The 16,142-nt window shown below is 41.0% G+C and overlaps 1 protein-coding gene across 1 annotated transcript in view; it reads right to left on the bottom strand.

The window, feature by feature from the left end:
• Positions 1–14,645, bottom strand: part of Stk26 (serine/threonine kinase 26) — a 53,777-nt gene extending 39,132 nt beyond the window's left edge. Inside the window, exons 1-2 of the mRNA XM_057759429.1 lie at positions 14,485–14,645; positions 14,212–14,362 (exon numbers count right to left, since the gene is read on the bottom strand). Coding sequence (XP_057615412.1) covers positions 14,212–14,253 — 42 coding nt within the window. The 5' untranslated portion in view covers positions 14,254–14,362; positions 14,485–14,645. The remainder of the gene's footprint in view (positions 1–14,211; positions 14,363–14,484) is intronic.
• Positions 14,646–16,142: the final 1,497 nt, after the last annotated feature.

Below are 16,142 nucleotides of genomic sequence, written 5' to 3'. Positions count from 1 at the left end.
TCAGCTAATCGAAAACTGTGCCTTATCTATCAACTAGAATTTTGATCCCTGACATTGTAATTGGATGTCAAACTGTCATCAAAAAAAAAAAAAATGTACAGCCGAACAATCAGATTAAAATGCTTCTTGTTATCCAGCTTGAGAGAAGAATGTAGATGAGCAACAGTTCCGGAACTGAAGACGGCACTGAAACCCCTAGGATAAACAAGTGGGCTCAGTTTTGTTTTCTTTTTTTATTTATTTCTGCAAAGAATGAAGACATTCATACCTTCTAAACTATTGCAGACTTAAATCAGTAATAAAAACAATGGAATAGTCAATATCCATTAGGTGTTCCTAGGGAGAAAACAATCCAGAAGCAAACAAACAAAAAACCCCCAACAAAACCTGCATAACTACAGCGTGAACTCTTTTCTCAGCCAAAACACGAATCAAACAGTCATTATGCAAACTTATTTCAAAGTAAATTAGAGATGGTCTTCCGTCTTGAAGCACGCCAAATAACTATTCTAATCCCTTCTCCAGGGAGACCTTAAATGTCAGAGCCTATTGAAAATGTAACCATTATATTAAGCCCAATCATTTGAAAGTGAGACTCATTCTTTTGTCCTTCCTCCACATAAAACAGCAGTTCGAATGAGTTAAATGAAATCCATGCTATTCTGGCATCTTTCCTTGCTTAAACAGAAAGTACGCCTTTAGGTGCGGACAGTGGGTCTGCAGAGAATATGACATGGGGATAGGACCACCTAAAATGATTACAGGTATCTAGAAGCAATTATTTAGATCGATATGCCCACAACTAAATTTGCACATCTTAATTAGAAGAGCAGCTAAAACCACCACCCCATTGTCATCACTTATCCCCCCGGTTTTTCACAAGCTTGATCTCAAGCCCCCCAAAATTCTCTTTACAGATATTTTATTGTCATTACAAATCAATTATGCAAATATAACTTTCATCACAGAAGCCATAACAACATTTAGAAAAAGAATTACTATTACCTCCTCAGTCTCCTTTCCTGTTAGCTTTTTCTCCACTCTGCAGAAAGTAGGGAAATTTCCCATTCTTAAAAAATAGATAGACAAAATTCTCAGTCTTTGAAGCAAAAGACTACTTTCCCCTTCCTTGGAAACACTGTCCTTCTGTGCTCCCCGAGTCCAGCACCCTTTTCCTTCCCCTATATTTTCTGTTTGCTCAGGAGACAGCAGTAATCCTCTGGTATTAGGAAATGCTACCTTCCCTAAGCAGGGCTTCCAAAAACAATGCCTGAACCTCAGAAGATAGGCAACCCAGAGCAAAAAAGGGAATAGCTTTTTCATGTGCTATTATGAGAGATCACAGTCTAAAAAGATGACCATGGAGGTGTCATCTATACTAAAGTCTCAAAACTGAGTCATCCTTAACTACTTGAAACCCACATTTTCATTTTATGTGCCCTTTGGGAAGGTAATGGCAGAGAAAAAAAAAAAGATCTTTCAGTGACAGTCACCATTTTTCATAACGAAATAAATAGTTGGAAGAAAAAGCAGCTTCCTGGTACAAGATTCTGTTCGTGACTGAGTCAGAATCCAGTATCTGGTTCCCTCCATTCCCAGTCACCTTCGCCTTAGAATCCACAGTGTGAAATATCAGTAATACATTTAGCTTCAGAATTAGCTTGGACGGTGACAGCTACAAATCATTTGCATACTGCCCAGGACCTCTGATTTTACTAACAGGTGAATGGATTTGTGTTTATCAAAGGCGGCTCCTTCGATGCAACGATTCTCTGTAAGACTGTTCTGTGGGAGAAATTAAGGAGACTATCGGAAATCTTGATAAATGTAATCCCACGTAATGTTCAATTCTAATTCTCTAAAACTGCTTAACACTGGCATCAAATTTCCTTCAAAGTCAATTCTCATGATCTGTATGGAACAGACTACGGTGAGCTCAATTTCTGTAAGAACCATGGGAGTTTAAATAGCAAGAGAACAAAATGAGGAAGGAAGAACCAGACATGATGGAAGTGTAATTACCATGCGTCACAATGAAGTGTCCAGCATCTCAGCAGAGGTAGGAATACACAGATGCCCTACCTTACAGGGAACATTCTAAATGGCAGTCTGGGTTCTCTAGATTTTTTTCAAATGTCAGAAACATTTGCTAACAACAGGAATGCCACAGATTTTCACAAATACACTTTTCCAGAACCTTCATTCCCTGCCATTAAGTGCAGACCTTCTTAAATGTCATTATCAAGTCGTATTTGTCTGTTTCTTGAACTTAGGAACCATGTCATCTTCTGTCCACTTTATGCTGAGCCTTCTTTTTTAAATAAAGTGTTTTCAAACACGAAACTATATTTCCTGTGCAGTACCCTTGTACATGTAAATACATACATATGTATACATGTATGTATATATACATGTATGCTGCACCCATCAATCATTTTCACCAACACAAATTAAAGTTAACAATCTTGACTCTAGTTAACGGATGTTCACTAAATCATGGGGAATAGATAGGGTAACCAGACTTTTACAGCTTAAGAAACAGTATTATATAAAGGGACAACAGCTGATGAATAAACATAGATTAATACTTTAAGAGAAATTGTTGTATGTGCTGTTCGGGATATCATGGGTGGTCAATTTTTATTTCTGAAGGCTGGATTCTTTGTTGTTGCTGTTGTTAACTTGTGTTCATTTAAGAAATTGGAAAATGATCTAATACAAAACTGGTACAGTGGGTAATCAAGTTTGTCCACATTGTTTGGAGTCGGCAAACTCATTAAATATTTGCTTCCCTTGTTTTCAGTTCTAATATTCTGTTTGAACTTGACTCTGGTTTTCCTACATGGTACCTGTTGGCAAGTGCTAACATACTAACCTGGCAGGTCTAGGGAATGTGTTACAAGGCAAAAAGGCCATTTAGGAAGTAGTTTGATATTTCCTTAATGATTCAGAATTAACTTCCTCTCTCTTCCGGAAATTTACATATTTAATCACAAGTTGGCTTCAGAGTGGCATGATTATGAATAAACATTTTTCTAATAGCAGCCTAGATACATTAGATTCAGTTTGTTTGATTGATGAGGTCCATGTAGGTAGAAAGGTGTACAACAGCAAGCCGCAGGAGGATCGGAATAATGAAAAGTGATGCTGTTTATGAAAATTGTGGAAGGGCTTTAAAAATCTCCAATTTAGGGGAAAATATTGGCATTTATAATCATGGCCTTCTACCTCATTTTAACCAGATTTTATGTTCTTAATGAGTGCTTGCATCCTAACTAAGAGAATCTGCTGAGCTATTTACTACAGAAAGCACAGAACCATGCTGGGAATGCTATCAGAATTCAACAGAAAGTTGCTATTTGCAAGGATTTCCCACCTAAAGAATTACCCAGAAGGAGGATGTTCTGTGACATGGCACCATTGAAACCAGTTAGGTTGATACCAGGCTCATTAAAAACTGTCACTAAGTGAAAAAATTTTTCCCATATAAAAATTAAATATACATACTATATATAACAAAATCTAGGTTATCAATTGATAGATAAAAACAGAAATTCTTTTCGTAGAGCATGCATGAGTCGATGATCAATACAAATGACAATGGGCATTCTCTAAGATGCAAACGTACCTGGAGGGAGGAAAGAAATGACAGATGGAGTGGGAAGTTGTTGTTGTTCGGTTGGTTGGTTGGTCCTGAAGCTGTAGAACTCGGACACAGTTGTGTTCCCATCCTTGGAGGGATAGCTGGAAATCTTGTTGTTTTCATCTCCCACACATTTATCTTCTATCAGCTCCCTCCCTGTTTCCATTTTCTCTCCTGAACAAGCTGGCTAATGATTGCTTTTGCTTGGCTGTGTGAACCAGCACTTCAAATCTGGCCTTCCGCGGATTCTCTTCAAGACTCAGCTGGACATCTGATTCTTGACCCTCTCCAATTCCCACATTCAATTAGTCACCAAGGTCTGTAAATACCTTGAGTGGTGCTCAGAAGAGTCTCCAAACCAACAGAACAGCTGGGAACTTATTAGACATGTAAATTCCCAGAGTCCACCTCAGACCTCCAGAATCAGAAATGGAAAGGATGGGAACAGCCTTGCTTTTAACAACCCCTCCAGGTGGTTTCTTAGCAGGCTGGAATTTGCCCTTCATTGCCCTAGATAAGTAGTTCTCAACCTGTGGGCCTTGGCCCCTTAGGGGGGAGGGGAGTCAAATGATCCTCTCATGGGGATTGCATATCAAATATCCTGCATATCCAATATTTATATTATGATTTATAACAGCAGCAAAATTACAGTTATGAATTAGCAACGAAAATATTTTCTGGTTGGGGATCACCATAACACCAGGAACTGTATTACAGAGTCACAGCATTAGGGAGGTTGAGAACCACTGCCTTAGAACAAACACTTTTCAACTTAAGCTTTCAGACCTTTCCTATCTCCATCCAGCCTCTTGCATATTTTTGAAGTTTTAAGCGAACTTCCAAACAAACACTCATCTTGCTAAATAACTTTTGATAACTGACTAAAGATTAATCAAGTAAATAAATGTCTCAGTCTGCCATTCAAAGCTTTGTATAACGTGTTCCAAACAGTTCATTCTAACTAGTACCTACCTCAAACCTCTGATGTACGCATTTCTTCTTTTGTGAACTTCTTCTTTTTTTTTTTTCTAAATGGCAGTATTCTACATAACCTATCTTCTCTGGGACGTGTCTATGGTAGAGGCTATATCATTTAACAAGCATTGGTTTCAATCTGCCCTGTCGAATTTCTCAATGTCATTCTAGTTTATGAACTTCTTGAAGTCAGAAAAATCTCTTATGTTTGCTGTCTCAAACGATGAGCACAAAGTCCTATGCCCTAATCAAAAGAAGCTTTGGAAAGAGCTGATAACGCCTTTCTACTTGAGTTCAGAACCAGTTACTTCTTGAAGAGTGAGGATAGAAAAACATTAAACCAGCACAGCCCAGCATGAGAAAGTCTGATATATTACCATTTACTGGGTGGCACATAGGAAGGCTCTGAGCTCATTTCAAACAAAGGATTTGGATGTAAACTGAAGAAGTAAATAGGACTGAGCTAATGAGTTTGCTAACCCTTTTCCCCCACGGGGTCAGTAGCATTTAAAAGCATACATCTGAAAAATGTTTCTTTCCCCAGGGCGGCTAGACACTCTGACTATAGTCTCTTTTAACCACAAGAGGTCAAAGTTCTACTTTCTATCGCCATACTTAGTAGCATGTGTGCGTGTGCATGCTTTTCTGGTTGGTTTCTTTTGTGCTTCTGCTTAAAGTTAAGGCAGGCAGCAGGAAATTGAGACGGAATCCAAGAACTTTCCCAGCTCTAGCAGGCAGGGTTTGGGAAGAAATTCTGACTTAATGGTTTCGACTGGTTCAGCTTCTTCCAATTTCCTTGCATTAATCACACCCACTCCACACCCCATCTGATTATGTATGTTGCTCACCCCTCCCCCATCACCTGTTACTCTGTTATTCAAACGCTACTGCATCAAATAGCTAAGCCTAGCTTAATAGACATGCTGTAAAATGATATTCCCCAAATCCAGTGGTTTAATGGAAATCTAGGGGAGGGAATTATTAAAAAAAAAAAAACAAATGCTGGAACAGAACAGCTCAAAAATGCATTTTCAAAGAAAACTCTGGATGCTTCTAGATGTCCTTGAAGCATTTCCTCCACCTGCCAAAAATTCACTCCTAGGATTATGTTACCAGGCACTGTTGAAATCTGGTAGAGTAATTCACCAGCATACTTTGAAATGACGGAACACATCCAGGGCAGTGTACATTTCAAATTCCCCTGAAACTTCATTACACTGAAGCTGCTCCTAGAATCCAAAGCAACAGTTATTCTTCGGAGAGACACCCTATTTTTCTTTAATAAACACATTTTTAAAGTCATCATGGTTGATCTCAAGCTCACTTATTTCGGTGCTTTGAAGTTTAAGTCAGAATGGTTTTACAGATTCCCCCTAACTTTCTCCTTAACGGGTGGTGCACCAAAAGGGAAAACACCATCAACACACAATCCCTGTTCCAAGGGCCACAGAGAAAGAGTTGAAAAGTTTTTTTTTTTCCTTTTTTCTGTAGACATTTTCTATGATGAAAGCACAAAATCATGGAGCCTTGTTTTCTCGACAACACTTTAGGAAAGGAACTTGATCAAATAGGTAGAAGTTGAGCAGTGAAAACATAATCAGAGGTTGGGAATGTAAGTTCCACGGTCTAACCCTTGTCTAGCATCTACTAGGCACTGTGACTGATGCTGGGGGGGGGGGGATGGGGAATACACACACATGTTTACAAATCTTTCATCTAAGCTGTCTACAGTTTTTCCCCTAAGGCTCAGGAAGTATGAACCGCAACTGTGTTCTAATTTTGCCAGAGTATCCAAAAGTATGCCGTTCTAATGGCTAAACTGATATTTGGGGATATGAATCATTCAAATCCACGATCTTAGGAAAAATGAAGGAGATGAAAAGGCAGTAGGCTGCTGTCAGGGGAATGCTGGAACAAGTCCAGAGAAGGCTAAGGAGCGTTCTTGGCAGCATCCTGCACCACTCTCTCCAGCCCCAGTAGGGATATGTTGCTGAGGTGTTACGAGGAGGCAGGCAGGAATAGAGTGCAGGACTTGCTGTGGAAATAAGCCTGCCTGTTTTTCTAAACATTCGTATCAGGTGATTTGCCTGTTGTAATGAAGGTTGGGGAAGTCAGCCAGGGCTACGATGACAGCCTTCTACATTTAAATTCCATTTTGAAGGCATTTCCTTCAATCACTCCTTTTATTTCATAAGAGTTTTAATGGGGAATTAAGTTATTTATCTTAAATATCTGATTTCTATGAACACAATACTTTACTTAAAGAGGCAGATGACCAAATAAGAAATATGTATCTAGCATGGGTTGAAAATTTTAGCCGTGGATATTTTATTAATTATTGTTTATTTTAAAATTAGGAGCTGGCAATGTAGCTCAATTCTAGAGTGCACATCATGCAGAAGGCCATGAGTTCTATCATAAGTGCTGAAGAAATTAAATGAATGGGTAAATACTAATAAAATTCATGACATTCCTCCAAAAACATTGTTTTATATGTGCATAGGAAGACCTTGAGTCTTAATTATGAGAAATGAAAAGGAGTTTGTTGCATCACACCTAATAATGATGTTAGTTTTAATTCTCTGAATTCCCTTTTCTAGCAACAAATACAATCAGCTGTACCACCACTCTTTCAGAAGACACAACTCAATCAAAAAGTAGTACCAAGATGCTTGAAATTCTACTATGAAATTTCCTTTTAGTTGTCATGAGTCCCTGTAAAATGTGACTATTACAAAAGAATCCACACACTGAACTCTCAGTCAAAACGACCTTGATACAGGAGGAAGAAAGGACTCAGCAATTAGGAACACTTGCTACTCTCTCAGAGAACCCTGGTTCCCTTTGGTTCCCAACGCCTATGTGGAGGCTCTACCACCAACTTTAACTCCAGGGAGTCTACCATCTCTGAACACCGGGCACACATGTGGTACACACACATTTACATACATGCATTCCAACATTCACACACATAAAAATAAATATTTTTAAAAATACATTGATATGGATGAAACTATCAAATTCGAATGTGATAGCTGGGTTTAGGAAATAAAGAAGCCTCAGAAAGTAGTATAGGCAACAGGAGAACAGATCAAAGACACAAAGAGGGCCTAATCACCAAACAATCCTACAGGGGCAATGGAAAGGGTGCTCAAATGAAAAGGCAAAGCGAAGAGATGAAGACAGAGGAAGCCATTTTCCCCCAAAGACAAAAGTGTGCCTGAAATCAGAAATCAGTCCCACTTAGAAGGAAATCCGTGAGACTCTCATTTTCTCACAAAGACATGGACGACAAGCGGATGACAGTGTCAAACTGTGGATAGCTGAATTGTTCTGAACTACATCACGCTTACACAGTGTAGTATTCATCAAAATCATTTCAACGAAGGCAAAGTCTCTACTGTCCAATTTAAATATGTCTTTATGGTCCACACAACATAAGCATTCCACAACTTACTTCAAAATCAGCCAGAAAGTTAAAAGGCAGGAATAGTCTATAGTACGTTCGTTGCCAACTCTATGTATAAAGACTCATGGATGTATTTTTAATAACTACCATTTATATTTCTTTTTAATCTATGTAAAAGCTCCTAGATAATGGTATAAACAAAAGTAAAAGGAGTGGTCCAGAGCTTCAACAGTCTACAACCTAGCTTTGGAGACACACACAGCTTATTTACTTTTCCATATGTATATTATGCCCATCCCAAACGCTGTTCATATCACAGACAGTCAGAGCCACCAGGTATTCACATGGGGCTGGACTGTGAACTGAAGTCCTCTGGCAACAAAGACTTTGCCCACCGACTGTAACATCTCTCTAGCTCTAACAAACACATTTAAAGAAAATCGAAGACAGGATATAAATTGGGCACTGTCTGCTTCTGACAGTAGACACAAATTGTGTGAAAATGGAAGGTTCTTCAGCTTGGTACATTCTCAGGAAGTCCATAGAGAAAGTAAGATTAGGACCTGAAAAGTCAAGTAAGGTTTGGCTAAGCGGTGATTAATGAATTGGAACTAACACAGCAGATCAAATAGGATTGCTTGGTGGGAAGTAGTTAAACTGGGTTTAGAGTTATTATCGAGAGTAGCCCAAGGTAGAAAATAAGGGAAACGGAGCATAGGGCTTGGATCTGACTGGGGGCAGTGGAGTGGTCAGGATTTGGTTTCACTGAAAAAAAAGGGGAGGGTATCACGCCAAAGAGAGCTCCAAGTATACTCCACAGATAACTCTATCATAACAAGCTCTCACTGAGCAAAAGAAATGCAGCTTTTATTATTCCCAATTTTGGAGACAATTTGTACAAGGTTGTTAGGTAAAAGAAAGGCAGATTCAGACTAGTACAGGCTGTGTCTGAATAAGCCATTCTATTTTCTGGATCCATTTCCTAATGTGTAAAATTAAGGGAGTCGCACAAAATCAGACTAGCTAATCCTACTCTGTGAACCACAGTGTGTTGAACGACACCCCCCACAAAGCAAAGAGAAGCAAAAACAAGTAATTCTCAGGGAAAAAAAGAAACGAGCACAGGAGGTTTTTAAAATAAGTTTCTCTACTCTCATCCCCTTAACAACTTCTCAGAGGTAACAGTGTTAACAGCTTTGTGTAGTTTTCAGCCATTTTATGCATATGTGAACATTTATGTAATCTTTGGCATTTTAAAGGGATGAGAGCATAATCGCATAAATAAAAATGACCTTAAATCGAAAAAAAAGGAAGAATAAAAAAATACAGCACCACAATGCTCACTGGTTCCTAAACACCAGGCAAATTATAAACTCTCATTTCCTATGGCCCAAGAATGGGAAGTGCGTGGGGGGGAGGGGGGCTTCTTTATTCAAGTACCATTTCTAGAGCCTCCGTACCGTTCACATCACATGCTATACTCTGCCCAATTCCCACTTACTTTCCCCCAATATCCCCCAGCCTACAGACCCTAGTGTTGAGCCTTCAAATTGTACCTACTCCTCCTCCTCCAAGATAAAGTTGACTCGGATTATTTTGTTCCAGGTATTGTCATTTTACCTAATGCTTCAGTTTCAGCCACTCAACACAGGGTTCCCAAGTTCAAGGTCATGCTTCCAACCTCTTGCTACGACACACAGCAAACCTGACTGACCAATCAGAAAGAAACGAGGAGGCAGCAACACCACATACTGGAATCTGGTACCACAAGTCATCTCTTCACTTCAGGCTTTTGGGTGACAGTTAATAAAAATTTTGTCCCAATTAATCACTCCCTCTTTATCTTGCCAGATTTTCTCATCCTCTCATGCATCTTCACTGACAACCTGTGTTTCCTGTCCCGTGAGGGCCTTCATTTCCACAGTCTCACTGATGTTATGACCCGCTTTCATCTCAAAGGTTCTCCGTCTTTTTATCTTCAAGTAAAATGCTGGGTCACATAATAGATGCTCAGTAAATCATTACTGAGGAGCTAAGGCTCCAGTTCTGCATCTCTAACCCTATGTTAGGCTTCGTATGGTGTCATCCCTTTGCTACTTCCAAATTCACAAGCATGGAACAGAAATCACCAACTTCCTGCCAGGTCTGCATCGTCTGCATTACATTCTTATTCTCCAGCTGTACTGTACTTCTATCACCTCTCCTCCTGTAACTAATTATTAAGTCAGGCCATGTCTTTTTTCTTTAAGCCACCCAGAAATATGCAAGGCAACCTGTTAATATAAGATCCATTTTATCTGTGTAGTTATAACTGTCCTACCAAAAGAGCCTCTGCAGATCAAACTGACTTAAATATCGTAATTTCCCAGTACATTCGTTCATCCAATATGGAGTTTTCTCCCCTATACATAGTTTTGGTTATTGAGTACCATTATAAAGAAATGTTCGAGGCTATTTCAAATGCTTAAATCTTTCCCTAGCATCCAAAGGCAACCACGATCCGGTCTCACTCCAGTTTTCCAAAATTATCATTTATCATTTCTTTAGAGAAAAACTCTATTTCACCCCAATGATTTTATTCCACTTTCAAAGAAGGTGTATGTGCATGTGTGCATGTATGTTTAAACATGCAGGCAGGCCCTTGGTTATATGTGAGGGTATACCTTAGCTAAGAGTGTTTCTTCATTTGGAAATGTCTATTCTAAGTCTTAACAATACTGTAGGGTCAACTGACCTTCCAGAAGCCTTCAACTCTTCGATTCATAACCTCTTTTTATACTTAGAGAGGTAAGATTACAGACTTCGTATTGCTTGATAGTTCTTTAAGGGCAGGTCATATATTTCTATATTGGTCCTTCCTAGAAGCCACTACTGGGTTCACCAGTGGCAGGTAATGTTTTTTACTCCCTAGTTAAAAGTTTTCAAAGTATTTATTAATACTAAAATTCCATTTCCATTGGTATCTCAAACAGCCGTTGTTAAGCTGCACTATCCCGTTCACATGGAAAGGTACAGAAGAGCTAATTTTAGAATTCTATAAGTAAGCAAATTTGTTTTGCTAGTGAGAGACATAGCACAAAGCATAACAAACATAGTAACTCATGCTCAGTTGAACATTATGAAAGACTGAAAATTGCTTTTGCATATTTTTTTAAAAACACTAATACAAGACTATACTTTCAAGGCTCATTTCCATAGTTCGTTAAAAACACTAATGCAAGCTTTAAGGGAAATATCTTAAACTTTCAAATGTCATTTTTTAACTGACAACTTTAAAGACAAAAACAGGTTTTAAATCACTGAAGAGTAAATATTTGGGTGGAAAGAAACAGGTTTATTGGTTTTTTTTTTTTAAGGTTGTACTTTAAATGTGGTTCAAGAGTACAGTTCCTGGTTGGAAAATTCCTTTAGTTACAAACCTTAAAAAGTACACAAGTTAAATATGAAAAGTCATATCCTAGACGTTGAGTGTAACAGAACATTACCACAGTACTGAGAAATACCAATCTAAATTTTGAGGAACTAATTTCATAAAGGATGAGTTTGAATTGGACCAAATCCTGAGTTTTCTTCCTTCACTCCAAGTTTCTTTTCTATTTTAAACCAGTGGCAACAGAAATGTCTTTGTCTGAAAAGTTTGCAATTCGGAATCTTAAGTGACAGAGCAGGTAGCTTGGCTTCTGCTCCTCATCACTCCTCAAAGGGAGAAAAACATTGTGGAGAAAGTAATTTTGCTTTTAATTTCTGGAAAACTCATTTTTCCCATCAATCTTCATAACTCTCCAACATAAACAGTTAAAAACGTACAGGCTGGTCAGTCACTTCACCCTGATTTGGGGAAATATTCCACATTAATTTAAAGAACACATGGCAAAATCAAGTCTTCTTACTACTTAAGCAACCTAAAAGTTGCTTGTTCCTAACTCTATCAAAACTCCAGGAGACTATGATGATCCCAAGATATGTTTCCTCATCATAGTTTTTCAAAAGAAAACAAAAATACTCTAGGCTAAAGGGTCATGCTGCATGCTGTGAATTTTTTTAGGTCACTGTATAATTTCAAGTACGGAAAAAGTTTTTGTTGCTTTTTTTTATGTTACAGCAAGTACTTCAGAACCACATCTAGAAAGAAAAATGGAAATAATTTCAGAATTTGTTGTTTCATTTAGATGGAGAGGGTAGCAAATCAACAATCATTGTGTCTTGGCTAAAAATGGGATGCCTGCCCTGTGCAACCACAGTCTGACAAAATAACAGCAACTTTGAGAAGGCATACCATGCGAGGCAAAGTTGATCATTTCAAATATGTGATTCCCATTTTGACCCACCTTAGGTAAGAACCGAAAACCCAAGAAATAACCAGCTTAGATAATTAAACAAAGCAAGGAGCAATACAAAATGCTGAACAGCAAGCAGTTCGTAAACCATCTAAATCAAATAAAGTCAAGACAAATTAAATAAAGACCAGAAACCACATAAATCAAATAAAGTCAAGACAAATGAAATAAAAACCAGAAACCATTTTCTCCTTAGCACACAGAGTCCCCCAGAATCACAGAGTTGATGAATGAGGGGTACCACTGAGGATGCGTGCAGGCAGGCGTTTGCACACAATGGATAGAGAAGCGTGGAGTCCCCGCGTGACAAACATTACATATGTAAAGCTCTACTTCTCCCCATCACAGCAAGAAGAGCAGGCAGGGGAAAGTTCACACTGTGTTCCAGATCAAACAGAGCAAAACCGTAGCTCCTATTGCAAATGTCTGCTTCTCCAGCAACAACCAAAGGTAGAACTGAATGAATGGGTGTGGGGCAGAGTAGTTAGGGGAAAGAGCTAGTTCCAGGAGAACCATGAGAAAAAAGTTGGGGGTCCTGGGAAAAAGCTTAAATGGATTAATACCATAAAAGGCCCTACTATTTCCTATTTCACATCTCTTTCCCTCCCCTTCTGTAATTTTATTAAATATAGGCAAACTTCCTGAATCTCGACCGAGACCTGCTCTAAATTCAGGGAAGCTGTATGTCCTACACAAATGGCCCCTTTGAGGAGAAAGGATTTTTTTTTTAAATCACCATTGTGATTATGGATCAAACGAGACCAGTTTCCAAGGCAAAAGCTGAATCGCATGCAGCAAGCAGTAAAATGAATCTCCAGTTCCCAAAGTTTTGATTCCTACTAGAAGCATAAGCTATGCAAAAGTTCCAGACATTTTCTAACTTGAAAAAAAAAGTTTGTTTGTTTGGCTTAGCATATTTAGAAGATCACAAGGAATCCGTTTCAGTGTTTTTAGCCTCTGACCCATTATTCATGAAGGGGTTGTTTAGGCTATTGTGTGGCGGGGGTCAAATGTAAGTGGTTTAAAATATTATAGTGGTTTAAAAAATAAACAAGATGTGTAGAAAGACTGTTGACATAGCTTTTGTCTAATAAAATGATAATATAATGGGGGAAACTGCACAGACTTCGAATAAGAAGTTGGGTCCCACTCAGTAGTAGTCCTTTACACTGGACAAAAGCTTCAACACATGTGCTCAGCACTTTATCAGAGACAGGGAGATGGGCCTGGGAAGTCATCACCCAGGTACTCAGAAAAGGCTCCTGCCTTCCTCTCAGCACTATCCCTTGGGCCAGGTCGGGGAGCGAGATACAAGTTTGCCTTTAAGTGGCACAAGAGACCAAAAAAGTCATCTAGCTCTTCTCTCTCTGCACACAGGAAGAACCCAATTCAATGCCACCACCACTCCTGGTCTCGCTCCGCCCCAACTTCTGTGTGTGTCGTGCGAGGGGCAACGCTGGGGTGTTTTAGCCCACGCATCCCAAGATGCCTCCATCTCATCTAGGTTAAGTTCTGGGCCACCCCCCGCCCCCCAGTCCCCAACCGTGCCACGATCAAAGAGCCAACAAGCACAGGTGCCTAAGGTTCTGGCCCGTTTTTAATCGTGTCCCCCTTCCCACAACCCCAGCCACCATTTACTGTCGCGCCCCAGTAGTCCCAATCTCTCTCGTGCAAAGCACCTTCTAGCCCAGACACCAGGAAACACCTCGAGCTTTACTTCGGGGTCACCTGGAGAGGGATCCGGCCCTGCCTTCAGGTTTGCCCGGTGGCTGCCCCTGGTCCCTGGTGCCCAGAGCGGGGCTCCGGAGCCGTCACGTGGATGGCAGAGGAGGCCTGGGCTTTCTCACCTGCATCCCGGGCACTTGGACAGCCACCGGTGAGTGGGCCATGGAGGCGAGTGCTACTTTGCGCTGCTTCTGCGGTGGTGGCGCCTTGGGCTCAGACTGGCTCCTCCTACGGGGGTAGCTCGGCTGCTCTCCCAGGCTTCTCGATCGGGGCCTGAAAGGACGCAGAGAAGTGGAGTTAGTGGCTTGATGGCTTGCAACCTCCGCTCTCCCACCGCCCCCACCCCTTCCTGGGAGGTGAGCGGTTCGCGGCACTGCTCCCTGGACTCAGTTTACCTCTCAGATGCCCGCCCGCCGAGGTCGTGGCCAACTGCGGTGCTGCTCCTCTTCCTGAATGCAGGGCTGTACGTGAGGCAGTGGCTGGGACCCGGGCTCCAGTGATGCCGCTCGGCTGCGCCTCGCCGCTTTAGGAAGAAGAGGTGGAGGCGCCCCAGCAACCCGCCCGATCGCTTAGCCTGGGAGGCGGTTGGGGGCGGTTCCCCAGTTGGCCCTGCCTCCACCCTGCTGCCGGGCGGTGTCGGGGGAGCGGAGGCTTCAGGAGGCAAAGGGGTTTGGCTAAAGTAGCTAGAGTCAGAGAAGCAGGAGGCTCTCCGGATTTTGGGGGAGCAGCAGAAGCCCTGGATCGAGAAACTTGGAATACGACTGGGCCTGGAGAAAGAACAGAAGAGTTTGCGAGGGAGGAGTGGGGTGGGGGATATGAGGGCGACCCGGATGAACGCGGCCACGTTGCAGAGCTGGGGTGCGTGTAGCCTCCCAGAGGTCTGGAGTTGCAAAAGTTTTGCTTGGCTCCCCCACCTGGCCGAGGGTGGGGCCACCAAGCCAGACACCTGCTCCTTCACGCCATAGGTTCCTTCCCCCTTGCTCTTCAGCTTTCTTACCCCTATACATGCCTCACTTTAACCTGAGCCTGTCCCTCCCTTAGGCTATCAGTTGAGGAATGACCTGGCTGAAACTTCTCACAATTTCTGTGTGTGTAAAAGAGAGGCGATTGGAAAACGGATCACCTATTGGCAGAGAAATTAATGAGGATAGCAGAGGCGAGGAGCATGAGATTAGATCTTTGGCAGTACAGACAGCTGAATTCAGCATACACAGCAGTGACTTCTGCCTTTTTTCCAACTTAAACTCAACTCCAGGAGCAAGGCAAGCCCCTTTTCGGTAACCCAAAATCAGCAGTGACTGCTAATAGTAGCACTCACAGGAATCTAGGGAAGCTCTTTTGTGTACATAGGAGGGGCTAACAGTCAAGTGCCAGACGAAAATGAGGACATACCGTACAGTTTGTTACAAGGTTGTGTATCCAACACACTGGGTGGAAACGCTAAGTAGACGCCCTACAAATGCTAGCCTTCATTTATGACTTTTCTCTAAGGAAAGTAGCTGCTTACTGTCAACACAGCTATTACTAATGAGTTCATTCACTTTGGGCCAGAGACCACTAAAGTTCAGACTTTGAGTTTTGGAATGAGTTAGTGTGACAAGAGCTCACCTGGGTCACGCTGTTTTCTCCCCCATTGAACAAATAGAGCGAAAGGCTCAGCCAAGTAAATATTTGACTCAGATATTGCAATTAAAAAGTGATGTATCAGAGAATTCCCATTGCCGTCAGTGTCCCCCCCCCCCCCCCCCGACTACTTACTACCTTCTGTTTGCTTTCTGTTTTCTTGGAAGATTATTAAACAATAGCATTGCCTCTTCCTCACTCGCAGTTCCCCAAGTCTAACTGTTCTTTATTTCTACCCAACGGTAGGCCCCAATCTAGTGTCTATTTCTCACTAGTCTAACACACACTTTATACTAAGTAGCCTATCCTGAAGCATGCAATGCCACTTAAACTTTAATGTCCATAGAGATCTCAAAGGAGTTTCCTTCTTGGTTTACTTTTTGTTACTTTTTGTCTGTTTTATTTGTTTGGTTTTTTGTTTGTTTGTTTG

This window comes from Chionomys nivalis, chromosome X (genome assembly GCF_950005125.1).
Source record: "Chionomys nivalis chromosome X, mChiNiv1.1, whole genome shotgun sequence".
In the NCBI taxonomy this organism is placed as follows: domain Eukaryota; kingdom Metazoa; phylum Chordata; class Mammalia; order Rodentia; family Cricetidae; genus Chionomys; species Chionomys nivalis.
Note: the sequence above shows the minus strand (reverse complement) of the source record. Positions and strands in the feature narration are given on the sequence as shown.